Below are 20,562 nucleotides of genomic sequence, written 5' to 3'. Positions count from 1 at the left end.
AGTTGTAGCCCCAGAATAAAAAGAAAACAGAAAAAGTAGCCAAAGAAAAATAATGTCTAAATCAATGACAGAGACCACATAAGATAGCATACAAATTATTGGATATGGTGTTCCTAAAAATGGTAATTAAAGGTGACTTTACTGTGTCTAAATTGTGCTTCAGTTTGGACATATTGAAAACCGCTACTGCTCCATTTCATTTTGCAACAGGTTCAGTTTCACTGCTGTTCAGTTAGAGATCACCCTTCTTTATTTTCTGTCATTATTCTCTTCTAGATGGATGAGTTTCCAATATAAAAATAATTACATTGCTGGTGTATTTTTAGGTGGAAATTAGTTTGAGGCAGCTGGCATAAGAAGCTGAAAGTGGATTTGGGAGGTAATTTAGGTGTTTTATGGGGCTTCTCAGGTGAATTGGGAATAGACTGAGGTACACAGGCTGAAATCAGGCAGAGATAAAAAATCATAGTAACAGCTTTATGGAAAAGGTTGGTATTGGAGGGCATGATTTAGAGTGGTGGCCAGAGAGTATTCTAAGGCTCCTGAGTATCTCCCTGGTGGAGGCAGAACTCAAGGGGCATGAGGCCCCTTTTTCGCCCTCAGCATCAAATGGTTGCCCCAGAGCACTGCCAGGATTGAGTCTCTGAGCACTGCCAGGTGTTGACCCCAAGACCAAAGAATAGGGAAAAGATTCATCCACACTAATTTCAGTCTTCTCCTTGGGGAAAAGTCGTGCCCTTCTAGTTGTACTGCATGGCTAGGCACAAACAAGCTCCCTCTCCTCCATTCTCTCCCTTTCCCTCTCCTTATGTCTCCCTTTCCTCTCTCCTGATCCCTCTCCTCTCACCAGCTTATTACATTCACTCTCAGTTCTAAAAGAGATCCATTCTACAGACTAAGTGAAAAAGTCATCTTCTTCCCATGGAGAGGAATACTTTTCGGAGTGGAGATAGAGAAACTAGAAGTATCATTGTTACGGACCTTTATATGGAAACATGAGTGTAAAAAACTAAAGAGCGCCGAGGGGCGCGTGCACTCGCGGGCTCTCCGGGCGGCTCTGTCTCACCGCCCGCGTTCGGTGCCCAGGAACCGCTGTGTGTGCCGTCGGTCAAGGGCAGGCGACGGAAGGAAGAAGGAAGAAGGCCAAACTGGTTGCTCGATCCGTTTATTTCATTCTCTCCCTCCGCTTCTCTCCCGCTCTCCTGGATCTCTCCCCGTGGATCTGCCCCGTGGATCTGGCTCGTGGATCTGGCCCCCCAACCCACTCTCACAGCCTAGTTAAATCTCCACAGCATGAGGGGGTTGGGGCATACACATAGGTGTGGTCACCATCAATAGGGTAAGGTTCCTTTCCCTTAGGGGATGCTTCTCCTAGGATTTAATTCTCTTTCAGCAGGAGGATCCACCCAAGGGCGGAGTCCCATGAATGTGTTTCTCTTCTCCTCAGCCAGCAAACATATAAGAATTCATAATATTAATTATTTTGTATGGACACAATAAGAGATGCATTAAAGCTTATAGAATTGCTCTCCTGGGGCCATCTCAATCTCAGACTACAGTGCTCAGGCCAGATCAGTCTTTCCTATCCCTGGCAGGGTCCCAGTCTCATAATTACTATTGGATCATGACAGCATTTGTCTATGATCAAGCTCTTAACTTATAGTTAAGAATTAGGCACTTTGGCCAGGCCCATCTCGATGCCAGGGTAGCACATAACTCACCGCTTGCCCTGGATCCTTCCTGTCCCACGTCGGGGACCCTACTTTGGGGTGCTAGGAACTGAGGGCAACTGAGGCTTAAGTGGAGAAAGCAGAGGCCCGGGAGGGAATATTCGAGGCCAATTAATTCCCAAGTTATAAAAACATAATATTGTCTTCTTGTGTCTATACAAAACAGTCATAGCTTTAAAGTAACTTATTCAAAAGGCACAAGAAGAAGAGAAAGGCAATATTAACTTATATAATATAAATTCAGTATCCTAGGAAGGTCTGAGCTTGCAAATTAGCAGTCAGATTAAGGGAAAGCCACGGATTAACTGTTTTGGGGAAGAGAACATGGAGAAGTGATTATAGCTAAACAAAGGGATGGGAGAGATTCGGGAACACTTTGATGGGTGAGACTGGGGTAAGCCTAAACTCTGGGTAAAACCGGGACAAGCTACTTGTGGCAAGGAGGGAAAGGACAAAGTAATGTCATCCTACACATGAGAAAAGAGATGCTTATTCATTAAGGAAACACAATAAGATCAGGTTGAAAAAACAATGTTCAATATAGTCTGTCTCCTTGGTTAAGTGGTCATAAGAAAATGCCTTTATTGGTCTTAAGAGGATGGGGACCAGAATTTAAATAAGAGGAAAAAAGGGATATGTTTTAAAAGTAGAACCACACCCTGTGTGCCTCATCAGTTCAGTAGATTGACTACCAGGTCAACTGGCTGATAAGAAAAACTCATACTAGTGGCCACCTACCTTCTCCAGGGAAGGCTATCAGCAATAAGTAAGAAAGCTTATGAAGGTGTATCTTTAGGTAATGCCTTTAAAAAAAAAAAAAAAACTTTTTTTTTTGGGTAGTAGTTGTCTCAAATAAGTGCAAAAGATTTGGGCCAGAGCCACTGTTAGTAGCCCCCAAAGGGACCAGTCCAGCCAGTTTCTACCATACTCAAATTGGCAAACGTAACATTCAAAGAGCAAAATAGAAATTATAGTTAAGATCTCTTCTGTTACCTCCAACAAACAACATCATGCACTTCAGTCCCAGGATATGGGCACTGCTACATAGCTAAAATCTTCTTAGATATGGATGGGAATAGATTTCTTCACTATACAGTGTTGATCTTTTAAAAGACACTAGCTCTTTTTTCTTTAATTTAGTCTTATAAAATAATTAAAAATTAATTTAGGCAGGTACAGAAAGTTTTAAAACTACTGATTAAGTGATACAAATAATCTTTAACACTTCATGAAGAAGTTTCTTCTCAGAGAACTGTGAAATGGAACAGAAAGCAAGAGGTTTATTTTGGATAAAATATAATGAATAAGGAGTTGAAAAATAGATGTCTCATTAGCAGGGCCACATGGTTAACCTTTGGGGTGAGAAGAGTGTGTGTTGGCTTGGCATTTGGGGATTAGTTGACTGATACACTGCCTTTCTGGTCACTTATGAAAATGGAGCATTTGTAAGGACAGTTTTATCTAAAGGTTTGGTTTATTGATGTTTACAGATGAGAGTGACTCAATCTGAGGACTAGAAAGTAATTTTGACATTAGCTATGTTTTTTTTTCCATAATTTTCTGTCATTTCTAGGGATTTAGGGGAAGAATGGAAGTGTTTTTGTCATCTTGAAGTATTCTAATATCTCCATCAACATACTGACTCTAATTAGACACCAAATTAGTCAGGGAGAGCCTTGGGGTGGGGAGGAGGGGAAAGGTCAACACAGCCAGTCCCTGTCACTATCACTGTCACCCCGTGCGTGGCTCAGTTGCTCATCGATTTGCTCAAGCAGGCACCAGTAACATCTCCATTATGAGACTTATTGTTACTGTTTTGGGGATATCCAGTACGCCACAGGTAACTTGCCAGGCTCTGCCTTGCTGGTGAGATACTCTCAGTAGTTTGCCGGGCTCTTTGAGAAGGGCGGAGGAATGGGGGAGAGGGGGTCGGCCGCATGCAAGGCAAACGCCCTACCCGCTGAGCTATCACTCCAGCTCGACACAGCCAGTAACTCCAGCTTTTTCCATGTATTGCTTTCCAACCTTCTTGTTTCTCTGTTACCTCTAGTGAATTAGGAACCACAAGCTAACACAAGGCTATTCAAGCAACTTTCCTAATTGCTGAGGCTATTTCCTGAGCCCTTATCTTTAGATCACTGTTTCTCAGCTGGGTGCCCAAAATATTCCAAAGGACCCACTAGTGAAAACCACATTAAAGGAACCAGGACCTGAGATGATAGGAGACAAACTGATAAGACAGGGTAGCAACAGTACAAAACAGGTCAGAAGGGGCCCTGGTGAGAAAAAGGTGGAGAATTAGTTGCTCTCTAGATTTGAGAGCAGAATAAATTGCTTAATTTTTCTCTTACATTTGGAGATAAGACCACTTGAAATGGAGCATCTTAAGCTCCTGAAACCTGTCAGATATTCATACTTTCTGCCTCCCCACCTTTAAAACCAGTAAGTCTCTTAGAAACTTGCTTTGCAATTAGAGTCTGTTTTCATAATTCAATTTTATTTTCATTATTTTTAATTATTTTTGTAATTCAATTACTGTTAATCACATTACAAAAAATTACAGTGTTCTAGCAGGAAAGGTCTGGCAAAAAATGTTGCAGATTTTGTTTAATAGTAAACTTATTTTTTGTGAATAATCAGTTTCTTAATGAATAGCTACTTCCTAATCCAAAACTGGTCTTTAATTCTAAATTCTCTTCATGTTTCTATGTTAATATACTGTGGTGGTTGATATTTTTGAGTAGAGAAGCGTTTGATTACTCCTTTCATTGATTTGTTCTTGGCTCTCATTTCCTTTGAGAGGCACTTTATAAACTCCTTTCATTTAATTCCTATTTCCCATCATTCATGTTCTCATTTTTTCGTGTTATCCAATTTAATCATCTTGATATTTGAAACAATCTGAAGTTATCCTGCTTATTTAGTAAATAACTGCATAGTAAGTTTTTCCATAAATTAAAATTTTATTGAAGTATAACTGTTGTATTATTCATCTGGAATATTTTAGTATTCACCTGGAATAATAAATCAATAAATGAAAATACTTAAATATATTTTTGATGGATGAACTGATAGGTGATTTGTTTTCTTTTGGGGTAGGGAATGATGATTAATTATACCAAGGATATCATTTTTTAACTGACTTATTGAAACTAAACAAAAGAATGTCACAGAAATCTCATTCTGTTCAGTTTTGTATTGATCCATCTCCAGGCTGTTTTAGCCTATTCCAATTAGATAATAATTTCCACACTGCTCTCTGTGTAGTTTAGGGAATGATCAGATACATTTGCTTCTGGATGGAGAACAGGAAGATCAATGTTCAACCTACATTTCTGCATCATATATTTTGTTTTATCCTGATTCATTTGTGTAGTTTATTTTTCCTAATTATTTTATAACTGGAGGATTGAAGGGGAAATAAAGAAAGTTGATTAATAATTTCCTGTTAAGTGAAATATCAAGTTAATAGGGAACTTTGCTGGGAAAAGAAGAGTTTGTGGAGAGAAGCTAGTAATTGCAGGGAAGCTAAGAACATTTTTTTGTTATAATCCAGTGAAAAAAACCAACTATTTAAAATTGTTTTTCTTTAGTCACCATGAAATTACAAATTTATTCATAAGTGGGTTTCAGGCATAAGATGTTTCAACCTGGATTTCTTTACCAGTGTCCACTTTCTTCCACCACTGCCCCTTCCTACCCATATTTGCCTCCCACCCACCAGTCAGCTTCTACTGAGAGGCCAAAAGCCAACTATTTTAAGTCTAGTTTTGGTGATTTCTTCAAATTTTTAGCTTCTGCACTTTTTATTGATATGACTTTCCTAATAATAGCATCAAATGATTTTTGCTCACTTAGTACATAAAACCCTGTAGCACTGTAGCACTGTCGTCCCGATGTTCATCAATTTGCTTGAGGGGGCACCAGTAATGTATCCATTGTGAGACTTGTTGTTACTGTTTTTGGCATATTGAATACGCCACAGGTAGCTTGCCACGCTCTGCCATGCGGGCGAGATACTCTGGCAGCTTACCAGGCTCTCCAAGAGGTGCAGAGGAATCGAACCCAGGTTGGCAGCAAGCAAGGCAAACACCCTACCCGCTGTGCTATCTCTCCAGCCCAAATTATAAGCATACTTATAACATTAAAAACATTTGTTGAATAGCCAGAATCTGGAAAAAACGCGAATGCCCTAGAACGGATGACTGGTTGAGGAAACTTTGGTACATCTATACAATGGAATACTATGCAGCTGTCAGAAAAAAGGAAGTCATGAATTTTGTATTTAAGTGGATGGGCATGAAAAGTTTCATGCTGAGTGAAATGAGTCAGAAAGAGAGAGACAGACATAGAAAGATTGCACTCATCTAGGGTATATAGAATAACAGAGTGAGAGACTAACACCCAAGAATTGTAGAAATAAGTACCAGGAGGTTGACTCCATGGCTTCGAGGCTGGCCTCACGTTCCGGGGAAAGGTCAACTCAGAGAAGCGATCACCAACTACATTGTAGTCGAAGGCCATGTGGGGGAAGGGAGTTGCGGGCTGAATGAGGGCTAGAGACTGAGCACAGTGGCCACTCAACACCTTTATTGCAAACCACAACAGCTAATTAGAGAGAGAGAACAGAAGGGAATGCCCTGCCACAGTGGCAGGGCAGGGTGGGGGGAGATGGGATCGGGGAGGGTGGGAGGGATGCTGGGTTTACTGGTGGTGGAGAATGGGCACTGGTGAAGGGATGGGTTACCGAACTTTGTATGAGGGAAGCATAAGCACAAAAGTGTATAAATCTGTAAATGTGCCCTCACGGTGATTCACTAATTAAAAATAAATTAATTAATTTAAAAAAATAAAAAATAAATAAAACAAATAAACAAAAAAAAAAAAACATTTGTTGAGCATTTTACTATGGGCCAGACATTTGATGGAATATTTGCATCCATTAACCCATTTTATTCTCATAACTTCATGAGGTAAAGCTAATGCTACATCCCACTGTTGAGAAAGCTATGGCCTAGAGAAGTGATGAGGAATTTAAACCATTAAAAACTATTTAGAAATAATTACAGTAATTCACGCAAGAAATGGAAGGGCTTTCAACCACTGTTGGAGAGGATGTGGGGAGAAAGGGACCCTTCTACACTGCTGGTGGGAATGCCGACTGGTTCAGCCCCTTTGGAAAACCATATGGACGCTTCTCAAAAAATTAGAAATTGAGCTTCCATTTGATCCAGCAATACCACTTCTGGGAACATATCCCGGAGAAGCAAAAAAAGTATAGTCAAAATGACATCTGCACTTATATGTTCATCACAGCACTGCTTACAATAGCAAGAATCTGGAAAAAATCCAAGTGCCTGAGTACAGATGACTGGTTATAGAAACTTTGGTACATCTATACAATGGAATACTATGCAGCTGTTAGAAAAGATGAAGTCATGAATTTCGCATATAAGTGGATCAACATGGAAGTATCATGCTAAGTGAAATGAATCAGAAAGAGAAGGACAGACATAGAAAGATTGCACTCATCTATGGAATATAAAATAACAGAGTAGGAGACTAACACCCAAGAATAGTAGTATATAATACCAGGAGATTGGCTCCATGGCTTGGAAGCTGGCCTCACATGCTGGGGGAAAAGGCAGTTCAGATAGAGAAGGGAACACCAAGTAAAATGTGGTCGGAGATCCCGCGCGGGAAGGGAGATTCATGCTGAAAGTAGACTAGAGACTGAACATGATGGCTACTCAGTACCCCTATTGCAAACCACAACACCCAAAAGGAGAGAGAGAACAAAATGGAATACTTTGCCACAGAGGCGGGGTAGGGTGCGGGAGGATGGGATTGGAGGGTGGGAGGTATACTGGGTTCATTAGTGGTGGAGAATGGACACTGGTGGAGGGATGGGTTCTCAAACATTGTATAAGGGATACACAAGCACGAAAATGGGTAAAGCTGTAACTGTACCCTCACGGTGACTCACTAAAAAAATTAATAAATTTAAAAAATAAAATAAAATAGCAAAATAAATAAATAATAAAAAATTTTTTAAAAAGAAATGGAGGGCTTTTGAACTAAGTGAGATAAACTAACAAGCTTGGGAGTGTTTATATAGAAATGTAAAAACAATCAAGAATAACTCTTGGGTGCCTGATCAAAAAATCAGTGATTTTCTTACCCAAAGGGAGGAATGGTCTTAACATAAAGTGCTAAAGGCACCTGTGAGTGTCTGTTTAAAGCATTTTAGTTCAAACATTTTAATTAAAATGTTTAAACATTAATTTAAAATTTAAACATTTTAAATTAAACATTTTAATTTTAATTTGGGGCTTGTCAAGAGATCTTCTTTTATACTCTTGGCCTCTTGAAATCTCTTTGCACACAATTCCTCACCATGGCATTTAAAATCCCACTTCTCTTTTTAATATATAAGATTTCTTTCCCCCTCCCCCCCTTAAACACACTGTAGACACACAGACTTTGTACCCTGGGGTTCCTTCTTACCTTGGGGTCATTGTACTGATTAATTCTTGAATAGAATATTCTTTGTCAACATCTTATAATGGTTTTTTCCACTTCATGAAAGTCACTCCCGGATCAGCTGTCAGCCTCTGAAAAGATTTCATGTTTCTTATTAGCTGTTTTCCATTCTTCTACCTCCTGACCCCAGTCACCTTTCATTTTACTTATCACTACCTAAAACTGTATTAATTTGTTCCTTGTTTACTGTTCTTTACCTCTTCTATGTTATAAATTTGTGAGAGCAGGGAACATGTATATTCACATCTAGCCATTTAAGTTAGTACATACCATATGTAAACTCGGTGAATGTCATATAAAATATTAGAAAATGTGAACTTATGGTGACTTATCAAACTACCTTAAGTTCATGATAACTTGAGCAAGCCCCATAATGGGAACCAAGGTATACATATCACTGATTTTCTTACCCAAAGGGTTAACCACTAAACCTTAACTATGTGAAATTCAATTAGAGGCCTTAAAGTTTAATAAAGGATTTAGATTATTATTTTATTATATTTTATTTTATTGTTATTTTATTGAATGGATTGTTTCCCTACTGGCAGATTTTACAATGGGGAAATTTAGGTGCTCTTTTCTTGTAACCTGAGGAAGTACTCATGTTTGGTAATGGCAAATTTTTATACTTTGTCTTTTCTCCTAAAGGCTCAATCTCAAGATATAGTTCCAACAATAGGATTCAGCATAGAAAAATTCAAATCTTCCAGGTAATCTAATATTATTTGTTACTAAGCATTTGTGATTGAAAAATGATTGTATCAGGTCTACTTAATCACTCCTTCTATTTTTTAAAAAATAATTTTTTTCAGAAGCTCCTGGGCATTAAAATATTTGTAAAACTACTACTGCTGGATTATTTTTCAGAATTTAGAGCTTAAATAAACTGATAATCTCACTAGAAAGCATCTTTTTATATGCTATTTATTAAAAAAGTAAATTACATTCAATCCATTTATTTCATGGCACTAATTTATGAAATTTATGAAAAAAAAGCTTGTTTCTTATTATATATCAAAGGGTAGTTTTTCTTAACAATTTTAAAATTTAGTAAAAATTTACTTTAAGTTAGTAGCTTATAACGTAGTCATGTCTTTTGTAGTTTGTCTTTTACAGTGTTTGACATGTCAGGACAAGGAAGATACAGAAATCTCTGGGAACATTATTATAAGTAAGTATGTTTGTGAATGTTGTGTAACTCGATGGTTATATCAGTTATACTTGGGGGTAGCACCGAAGCTTAACTAAGGGGACCAGAGGTCATTCTTGGCAATTACTGGCCAGCTAGGCCAGCAATTCAATATGACAGCCTGAAGATGCAGTTCTGGTGCCAGGGGCCACCAGGGCCACACCCTGTATTCTCAGCGGTCTCCAAGGCTACATCTAGTGGTGCTCAGAGGACCATGCGGTGCTGGGGATCAAAGCAAGGTTGGGTGTGTGCAAGACATGCACCCGAACCCTTACACTATCTCCCCAGTCTAGTGATTATACTTTAATATCAGAGAGCGATGCAGATTACTTGGGTTTGTTTGTGTTTTAATTTGTCATTAGTTAAGGCAGATTTCCTAATTTTTAAAAAATGTACAATAATGAATCGCATTATTTCTCAGATGTTCCAGATCCTTCACGTTCCCTCTATTTTTAGTATCCTGAATCTATCCTACTACTTTGCAGTTTTAGATAATGTACTCATACTTTATGAATTAGCACAAAAGTCACCTATTCTCTGTATTGTCATTGTTCTGTCCCTGTGGTCTCACAGTACTTCATTAACACCTCTATAATAGTAGTTATTGCCATCTTAAAGTCATGTGGTTAGAGGTGGAAACACTGTGTGAAACCGTATTATAAACAACTTTGTAAATCATGGTATCCAAATAAAAATTAAAGGGGCCACAGCGATAGTACAGCGGGTGTGGTGCCTTGTACGCAGCTGACCCAGGTTCAGTCCTCAGCATCTCATATGGTCCCCTAAGCACTGCCAGGAGTAATTCCTAAGTGCAAAGCCAGAAAGCAACCCTGGAGCATTGCCAGGCATCACCTGAAAAGACCAAAAAGTGCTTACTAATTAATTCAGATTAATGCTGTCAAAATTCGAGTGTCTCAATGTATAGTACCTCTTAAATACCTGCGAATGATAGTAAAATGAATTTTTTAACTGCTAATTTACTTGGTATCCTATATTTAGGGGCATTATAACTTTCTAAAGTAAAAAAACAAATCCCTTGAGTCATTATAAATTTTTATCTTGAAATCGCATCTTTTATCTTGAAGTCTGCCAAACTAGACTCACTTTGATTTTTTTTTTCCTGGTATTTATCTGATGAACTAGAGACTTAAGTCCAGATATTTTGTTCAATAAAAACTTTAATGCATTGGGCCGGGGAGCTAGTTTCAAGGACCGGCCTGTAGAGACCCCGAGTTCAGTGTCCTGTACTGCATGGTCCTAGGAGTATCACCTTCAGGGCCCGAAAATATAAATGAATAAAAGAATTTTCATTAAAAGTTAAAGGACATTTAATTTAGATTGAGGGCACTTCCATCATACTGACCCATAGGCCCTCTAAGGTTAATTGAAGTGAACGCTTCAGATTTGAGGGTTAATCTGGGAAAGGACAGATGCCACGTTTGTGGTACCGGGTGTTATATTCCTAACTAATGTGTTTTGTTTTATTTTAGGAAACATGAGTTTTCGGTGCAGATTTGTCTTATTTGATTTCTATTAGTTGTTAAGCAATTTGTAAAAATTACGCTTCAGTTACTTTTTAAAAAATGTTGTAAATTGGCAGAGCCTGGTAAGCTACCCTGGGAATATTCGATATGCCAAAAACAGTAACAAGAAGTCTCACAATGGAGACGTTACCGGTGCCCTCTCGAACAAATCAAAGAACAACGGGACGATAGTGCTACAGTGCTACCTTTATATGTTTATGATTATGAAGTATCAAATATATTTTGATCTATTAGAATGAATGAGGTGTGGGGCTGGAGCAATAGCACAGTGGGTAGGGCATATGCCTTGCATACGGCCAACCCGGGTTCAATTCCCAGCATCCCATGTGGTCCCCCGAGCACCGCCAGGAGTAATTCCTGAGTGCAGAGCCAGGAGTAACCCCTCTGCATCGCCAAGTATGATCCAAACACACACACACACACACACACACACACACACACACACACAAAACGAATAAATGAGGTGTAAATGATTAATTGGGGGGCTGAAGAGAGAGCATAGAGAAAGTAAGGGTTTGCCTTACATGCTGCCAATCCCAGTTTGATCCTTAGCACTCATCTGACTTCCTCATCCCCCACGCCATCACTGCCAGGAGTCAGTCCTAAGCACAGAACTAATAGTAACCGCTGACCTTGTTGGGTGGGGCCCCAAAATAAACTAAAATTAAAACTGTTGGCAAAAGAAGTCCAATACTTAACATTGGAATTATTTTGTTGGGAGTCAGATACACCCAGCAGTGTTCAGGGCTTACTCCTGCTCTACTCTCAGGAATCATTCCCGGTGGAGTTCAGGCGATTTCAGGGGAACATCTGGGTTGCCAGGAATTGAACCTCAGTAGGTCACATACAAAGCAAGTGTCCTACCCAGTATACTATTGCTCCTGTCCTTATAACATCTTTTTAAAAGTAATTTACTAGTATCTGTTAAAACGGAAAGTGTTCATGCCCATGTTCATTATTTTAATTTTTCAAAGAGTATACTATGACTAGAACTAGTAGACAAATATATGTATAAAATATTTTGAACATTATATACAATGATATACTGCAGTTTTTTTGAAGATTCGGTCCCTTTTTAATATTAGTACTTTGACACATTGGACCTGGATGCATTAAATTAGCACAACCTGAGCTTATTCATTCAACTTCCCTGATAATATTGCATTTTTATTGTATCACTTGTATCATTTGTCATCCCATTGTTCTTCGATTTGCTTGAGTGGGCACCAGTAACATCTCCATTGTGAGACTTGTTGTTACTGTTTTTGGCATATCAAGTATACCATGGTAGCTTGCCAGGCTCTGCTGTGCAGGTGAGATACTCTCAGTAGCTTTCCGGGCTCTCTGAGAGGGGCAGAGGAATCGAACCTGGGTTGGCTGCATGCAAGGCAAATGCCCTACTGCTGATTTATACCACTAACAATTAATTTGCCATTGTTGTTACGTCTCTTTTAAAAATACACAGTTTAGGGGCTGGAGTGATAGCATAGCGGGTAGGGCGTTTGCCTTGCACGCGGCCGACCCGGGTTCAAATCCCAGCATCCCATATGGTCCCCTGAGCACCGCCGGGGGTGATTCCTGAGTGCAGAGCCAGGAGTAACCCCTGTGCATCGCCAGGTGTGACCCAAAAACCAAAAAAAAAAAAAAAAATACACAGTTTACTCTTCATAAAGGAGAAAAGGGTCATTTACATTATGAATCATATATAATTTTTTACCTTGCCCTTTTAGTTAATCTTCTCTGTAAGGGTAGATGAGGAAAAATTTTCAAAGTATATAACAATAGTCTACCTATTATTTTTATAACTGTGACAAAATTTGTTTAATTTTCTGTGTTTTTGTACATAAGGTCTAGTCTCAGTCTTTGAACGTTATAAACAGTCCTTCAGATAATGTCTTGCCACATTATAAATCGTTGTCAGATTTCATGTTTCCTTAAAGTAAATTCCAGAAATGAAATTACTGGCTCCAAGGTAATGGTACTTTTATCCGAGAAATAGTGTGTGGTTCCTTCGAGTTTGAGTGAGAGTTTAGCTGGATAAAGTATTCTTGGTGAGGCGTTCATTTCGTTGAGTTTTTTCACTATGTCCCACCATTGTCTTCGGGCTCAGAGGGTTTCCTCTGACAGGTCTGCTGTAAATCTGAGGGGTGCTCCTTTGTATGTGATTTCCTTCTTTGACCTTGCTGCTTGTAGAATTGTGTCTCTATCCACAGCATCTGACATTCTGACTATGATATGCCTTGGAGTCTTTTTATTTGGGTCTCTTTTTGCTGGTACTCTTCGGACTCCTTGTATCTGGATGCCTGCCTTCTCTAACTCTGTGAATTTCTTAGTAATGATGTCTTTGACTGTGTTTTTTTCATTGGGGTTACTTCCCTGTGGTTCTGGTACTCCAATGATTCTTATGTTGTTCCTCTTGAAGTTATTCTCGAGGGCTCTGATTCGCTCTATAGCCATTTTGAGGTCTTTCGCCATTATTTGTTGTTGTCTGTAAGCTTTCTGCAGCTCATCCTCTAGGTCGCTGATTCTGTCTTCGGCTGTAGTCATTCTACTGTTGAGGGCATCTAGTGAGATTTTTAAATCATCTACCGATTCCTTTATTTGTGTGACTTCCGTTCGTAGGTTTGAAATTTCTGCTCTCATTTCTTCCTGCATTTTTTTTTGTAGATCGTTCCAGTGACTCATTCATCTCCTCCCTTAATTTATTGGACGTCTGTTCCATAGTTGCTTGGAGTAGGTCGATTCTCCTCCAAATTTCCTCTCTGAATTGTTTATCTGAGAGGTCGTAGATGTGGGTAGCCCCTTTTGAGGTTTCTGGTATCTTTTCTTATCCCTCTCGTCATGGAGGGGATTTTCGCTGCTTCTTCATATTGTTATGGAAGTATAGAATTGGAACTTTGTAGTTTATTCCTACTCCCTCTTGCTGAGAGAAGGAGGGGCTCTGGTTGTGCTATTGATGATGGCAGCTTTGTTCCTATTCTAGAGGTCTTCCTTATCTCAGGCGTTTCTTCCTGATTGATGTGGGGTCTTTAATGAAGACTTAAGGCTAAGTTCTCTTTACAAAGGTTTTGCTAAGCTTCTCTCATTCACTGATAATTTTTCTAAAGTTGAAGTAAGCTAATGGGCTAGTTCGCATAAGTGATTGAGATGGGTTAAAACGATTTTCAAAGCAAGAAGACTATACCTAATGTGCTAAGGTAGGAAATAATAACCGTTAGCGGCCGCCGCTCGGGCAGGAGGCCATGCCCCTTTTAGGCCACGCCCCCTGAGATACAGGCCACGCCCCAATTTCTTCCTTGCAGGGGCTCGTGGGATGTGGGGCAGCCCATGGGAACCAGGGAGCACCCGGGAGGTGTGGCTGGGAGTGACCTGAATACCTGCAAAACAGCCAGGTTGGACGGAGCCGGACAGGAAGGCTGGGGCGGTGGGACTTGGAAAGGGGCAGCGGCCAAGGTAATGGTACTTTTTTACAGACCTTGGTAGATACTTCCAGTAATATCAGTTTCTTTATTGCCTAGTAATGTGTGAGTATGATGAACAACATTGTTTTTGGGGGTCTCCTGAGTGGTGCTCAGGAGTAATTGAGTGCTTGGGTAATTGAGAAGATGGTTCAGGGTGAGGGCCTAAGGATGTGATGCTAATTGGGAACTGCAGTGCCAGGGATGCCCCAACATCCCAGCTTTGCAGGGCTTTTCCAGGCCACACCCAGTGGTGCTCAAGGGCCTCCAAGACTACAGCCAGAGATAGTTTAGGGACCTCATGGGGGTTTGACCAGGCATCAGTCCTGACTCCTACATGTGCCAGCCAGTGGCCTCCTCTCTGTACTATCTCTCATGCCCTATATTCAGTATCTTATGCTAGGAAAATGGTACGAAAATGTTGTTTTATTCTTCTACTCATGTGGCTATTGATAGTGGATGTCAGCATCTAATTTATGCCTAGGATCAGTGTTTCACCAAAAGAAAGAGCAGATGTCCAATAAATATGTGAAAACAGTGAACTTCACTAGTTATTAATAAAATACAAAGTAAAATAATATGCTCTTTGAATGTCGATTTAAGAAAAATGATAATAACTATTTTAAAAAAGGAATGGGGGAAGTGCTAGTATAAGTCTACAAATACTGAAGAGCAATATGACAGTGAATAGAGTGTTTGCATACCAGGTTCAGTTCCTGGCATCCCATATTGTCATTGTCCCCTGAGCTCTGCCAGGAGTAATTACTGAGTTTAGAACCAGGAGTAACCCCTGAGCATTGCCGATGTGGCCCAAAACCCAAAAATTAAAGGAAAAAAAACAATATGACAGTGTTTATGTAAAACTTTAAAATTGTGTATGTTGGTGCTGGAGCAATAGCACAGCGGGTAGGGTGTTTGCCTTGCACACAGTCAACCCGGGTTCAATTCCCAGCATCCCATATGGTCCCCTGAGCACCGCCAGGAGTGATTCCTGAGTGCATGAGCCAGGAGTAACCCCTGTGCATCACCAGGTGTGACCCAAAAAGCAAAAAAAATAAAATAAAATTGTGTATGTTGTATAGAAACTTGATTCTTAAAAGAAATTTTGTTTTGTTTAGTTTTAGGGCCTCACCCAGCAGCGCTCTGGGCTTACTCCTGGCTCTGCTCTCAGGAGTTTCCTGGCAGTGCTCAGGGCACCACATGGGATGTTGGGGGCTGAACCAGGGCAACCATGTGTACTATCTTTCCAGCCCTGAGAGAAAGTTTTTTTCAATTGGTCAGGATTTGCACTCCCAGCGCCTCACACACAGAAGACATCTGAGAACACATCCTAAAGGGCCAGGGAGATCACTCGAGAGTGGGTAGCTCAAACAGGGGTAGGCCTAGAAATCATTCCCTAGCAGCTCATGTGCCCCAGCATCTAAGAGCACTTCTAAAAGTGTCAAGAAAATGACTCGAGGGATGGGTAGCTCCAGGCATGTAGCCAGGAGGGCCAATATGTGTTCCCCAGCACCGCATGCCCCTCCCTCCAGCATCTTGGAGTATAACCCGGGTGCACCCACACCTAAAATTACTGTGAGGTGTGGCCCTGGTGGCCACCACACTGCTGGCTCTAGTGCAAACTCTCAGGCTCGTAGTGGCCCCAGGTCACTGAGGACTGCTGAAGAGGCCTCTATTAAAAAAACTTTTTAAGTGTCAAGAGATATTTTAAGTGTACCTAGAAGGTTGTTTATCCCCGTTTCATAATAATGAAAACTGGGAATAATCTAATAGTCTTCCAACAGTAGAATTTCGATACAATAGCTAATGACACTTCCCAGGAATGGAATACTTCACAGACATTCAAGGAAAGGTACAGAGCGCATCAGGCATGTTGAACTGCTTTTGTGATCATATAAGTGAGTCTTTAAGCCAGGTCACTGGCTAGTTTTCAGCTTTAAAAAATCAAAAAGAGCAAAATTAAAGTCATTTGTGAGTTTACTTCAGGAAACTTTTTTTTTTTTTTTGCTTTAGCATAAAGTGTTTTTCTACTTATGGTTATGGTAAAAAATATTAGAAAAAATGCTAGTATAAATATTTCATTTAAAATTAGTTTAAACTATCCTATAAATAAAATCAAGGAAATGTCATATATGTTAGAAGAGCAGAATATAAACAGCAAGATTCTATTTTCATATGGATGTAATATTCATATGTTGATAAACACAAAGGTGTCAATTTCTTTTTTTTTTCTTTTTTGGTCACACCCGGAGATGCTCAGGGGTTACTCCTGGCTCTGCACTCAGAAATTACTCCTGGCGATGCTCGGGGGACCATAGGGGATGCTGATAATCAAACCCGGGTCGGCCGCATGCAAGGCAAACAAACGTGCTACCCGCTGTACTATCACTCCAGCCCCATGGTGTCAAAATTCTTTACAAAATAATAGAAGGGGCTGGAGCAACAGCACAGTGGGTAGGGTGTTTGCCTTGCATGCAACTGCCCCAGGTTCAATTCCCACCATTGTCCCCTGAGTACCACCAGGAGTAATTCCTGAGTTGCTGAGCCAGGAGTAACCCCTGGGCATTGCCGAGTGTGACCCAAAAAAAGTAATAATAATAATAATAATAATAGTAATAATAATAATAATAATAATAGCAATGATTGTATCTGTATGTGGGTTTGGGCATAGTATTTTAAAATTATGAAATGATTTCATTTTAGCATTTACCCAAATTTAAAAAAATTCATTAATTATCACTAGTGACTCATATATTAATCACTTGTGTAAACCTATAAGAAACAGCACCAGAACCTGTAATAATAAATGGATATAGGGCATACAGAAATAATACTCTTACTTAGGAAATATATGTTGACAGTAAAAATGGACATATGTAAAGTTTATCTTCTAATTTTCTTGTTTATATTATATAGAGAAGGACAAGCCATTATTTTTGTCATTGATAGTAGTGATAGATTAAGAATGGTTGTGGCCAAAGAAGAACTTGATACTCTTCTGAATCACCCAGGTATGTGTGTGATCTTTCATTCCATGGCATCTCTACTTTCAGGCCCTTGTTGTTATTGTTGTCGTTGTTGTTGTTTCAAAGTGTTGATCTCACTATATAACTAGCTTTTATTTAATTGTTTTATTTAAAAATACTAGTTATGAAAAAATGTATAAAATTACAAATGTGAAGGGTTTTTTTACCTTCAAAACTTTGACATTTTAAACTTCTCTCTCCTTTATTTGCCCCCAAGATATATGGTTTAAACATACAATTGAGATTAAACGTACAGTTTACAAATATGCTTGTGTAATTTATTCTCCTTGTCAAAAAACAGCACTTTTCACTGCCCCAGAAAGAATTCCGCTTTGTCCAATACAGTGTTTCTTAAAGTGGGTGGAATTGCACCATTCCAGAGGGGAGTTGCCTTTTAGGAGGCACTTTTCTGACTGTTCACATAAAGAAGATGGTTTTTCAGGGCGGGGTGCCAAGGGACTTTTATTTTCTGATAAGGGGAAAATAGGTCAAGTAAGTTTGGGAACCTTTGAGATGCCAACTTTCTCACTTTCTAATGTTCACAGTATGTGTTGTAAACATCAAATAGTTGTGCTTGCTTTATTATACATTCTGATGTTCTCAGCTCCAGGATAAATTCTAGTTATACTAAATATTTCAATAGAAAAGTTACACCAGTGATTTTCAACTGCTAGTTGTATGAACTGGTGCTCGCCTTTTGGCAGACCGAAATGATTGAAAACCACTGGGGCTTATTAACTGCTGTGACTGGTTCAGTCCACAGATGAAAAGAGCTGGAAAACCACTGATTATTATCATAGCAATAGCAAAACTTACTGGGAATTTAAAAACATTCATGGGGGAGGGAGGAATAAAACCTTTCTAACTCTTAACAGCAACAACAACAAATTTTAAAAGAAATGATTGACAGATGCGACTGCCTAAGAGTTTGTGTTTGGAAATAAACCCAGAGCAGGCAAGCAGGAACAAGTACTTACAGTCCACATCTCAGCTACAGGTCTTACTTCCTCCTTAATATGTTCCTGCAGTTGAACAGGGGCTGGAATAGAACTCAGGAGAGCAATGTGTGGCTCGTTGCTCCCCCACCGGCACCACAAGAAATCTGAAGCCTGGAAACCAGCACTTCCAAGATGTGGCCCTCCAGGCCCCCAGCACCACTAAACTAAGCCCCACAGGACTAGCCTAAATGTTGTCAAACCAGAGTCCCCAACTACATATCAAAAGAAGTGGCCCCAGACCCCTGACTGCAGCTGGGTGTAAAATCCCTATTTAAAAATGAACAACTTGGTAGGAAAATGGGGAGTGGAAATGACGCAGTAGTTTATTTTAAAAAGGAGATGAAAATGCTTTTTTGAGTTCATGAAGTTTGGCCTTCCTTTTCTACCTGTCACCTAACACACAGGTCCCCAAGTTTATTTTCAGTCTACCCTGGAAGTCTTCCATCTGTAAAAACAGAAAACAGACCCCAGGCACCTGGAACTATCCCCACCCCTCTGGATTGTTCCTGCAGGGGCGAGAGACCGTTTCACCCACTTTGGGGAAAGATTAAAAACCGAGCATGTAGGAAAGATAAACCATCATATGATGCTCTTTTGGCAAGGGCAGGGGTAGAAAAAACTCATTTGTGCACAATTATTGAAGTGTGAAAATTGGTCCAGTTTTTCAGGGAAGCAGTTTGGCAGTCACTTTCTATGAGAATAGCAATTTCCGTATCTGTTGACCCAGCAAATCCACTTCTCAGGTTTATATGTACTGACCATGTATACAATTTCTTATACGTAAGCTGTTTATGTATTACAGCATGGTCAGCAGCACATATATCTTAGCTAGTACTCGTTAAATAATGGTGTTCACTGTTAAAATACTACTCCACAGCTATTGAAATAATGATGAAAACAACTTGGAGTTATGGTGTAGGACTCTTTCTGAAACATAAAATATAAGTAAAAACCAATACTTGTGTATGGAACAATGATGTGTTGTTGTTATTCATTGTTGTCTGTTTGTTTGGCCACATCTGGCAGTATTCAGGGCTTCTGGTGGGGTTTGAGGGACCATGTGGGGTTCCAGTGATCAGATCCGCTTCTGCTGGATGCAAGGCAAGACCTCTGCCTGCTGTACTATTGCTCTGGGCTGTGTATTTGTTGTTTTTGAAGCTTTGTAAAAAATTGTCTTTAAAAATGACAAATAGGGGCCGGAGCGATAGCACAGCGGGTAGGGCGTTTGCCTTGCACGAGGCCGACCCGGGTTCGATCCCCGGCATCCCATATGGTCCCCCAAGCACCGCCAGGAGTAATTCCTGAGTGCAAAGCCAGGAGTAACCCCTGAGCATCGCTGGGTGTGACCCGAAAAGCAAAAAAAAAAAAAAAAAATGACAAATAGAAAGGAGAGAAAGAGAAAAAAGGAATGCCCTGCCAAAAGAGATGGGGTGGGGGTGGTGGGTGTGATACCGTGATACCGGGACCATTGGTGGTGGAGAATGGGCGCTGGTGGAGGGATGGGTACTCAATCATTGTATAACTGAAACGCAAACATGAAAGTTTGTAAGTCTACAACTGTAACACATGGTATTTCACTAATAAAATATTTTTTTTTAATGACAAATAGATACTATACATTGGCAGATGCTGGACGAAAGGTGGTAAAGAGATCGTTTTACTATATACCATTTGTGTTTTCTGAATTTTGAACTATTCAAATGTATTAACAAATTCAAAACTGAAAAATTTTCCAAAACTGTCACAAGGCAAAAATAGCTTGTTAAACTGTCTAGCTTTATTATTGACAATACTGGGACTGAAACCTATAGGCAAAATCCATTTAATTTTCCTTGTACTTTAGTTTGCAATTTATCTCCTTTCTATTGATAGTACAAAGAAGACAGAAAATATTCTACCATTTCATTGCTGCTGCTTAAAACTTTCGTAGTGAGGCCTCCGCCAGTTTTTATTTTAAGCTGAGAGTAGTTATGGTTGGAAACAATTTTTTTAAATTCTCTTCCTCTTCAAATATATTCTCGACAGCATATCCTTAAATATAGAGGAATGTGTGATAATAAAAAGATTAGAAAAT

At 39.7% G+C, this 20,562-nt stretch overlaps 1 protein-coding gene across 1 annotated transcript in view; it reads left to right on the top strand.

The window, feature by feature from the left end:
- Positions 1-20,562, top strand: part of ARL6 (ADP ribosylation factor like GTPase 6) — a 38,317-nt gene that overhangs the window by 6,080 nt on the left and 11,675 nt on the right. The window contains exons 4-6 of the mRNA XM_055128946.1: positions 8,922-8,983; positions 9,376-9,444; positions 17,381-17,475. Of these exons, the coding sequence (XP_054984921.1) occupies positions 8,922-8,983; positions 9,376-9,444; positions 17,381-17,475 (226 nt within the window). The remainder of the gene's footprint in view (positions 1-8,921; positions 8,984-9,375; positions 9,445-17,380; positions 17,476-20,562) is intronic.

Source organism: Sorex araneus, chromosome 2 (genome assembly GCF_027595985.1).
Source record: "Sorex araneus isolate mSorAra2 chromosome 2, mSorAra2.pri, whole genome shotgun sequence".
Lineage (NCBI taxonomy): Eukaryota > Metazoa > Chordata > Mammalia > Eulipotyphla > Soricidae > Sorex > Sorex araneus.
This window is presented reverse-complemented; position numbering and strand designations above follow the sequence as displayed.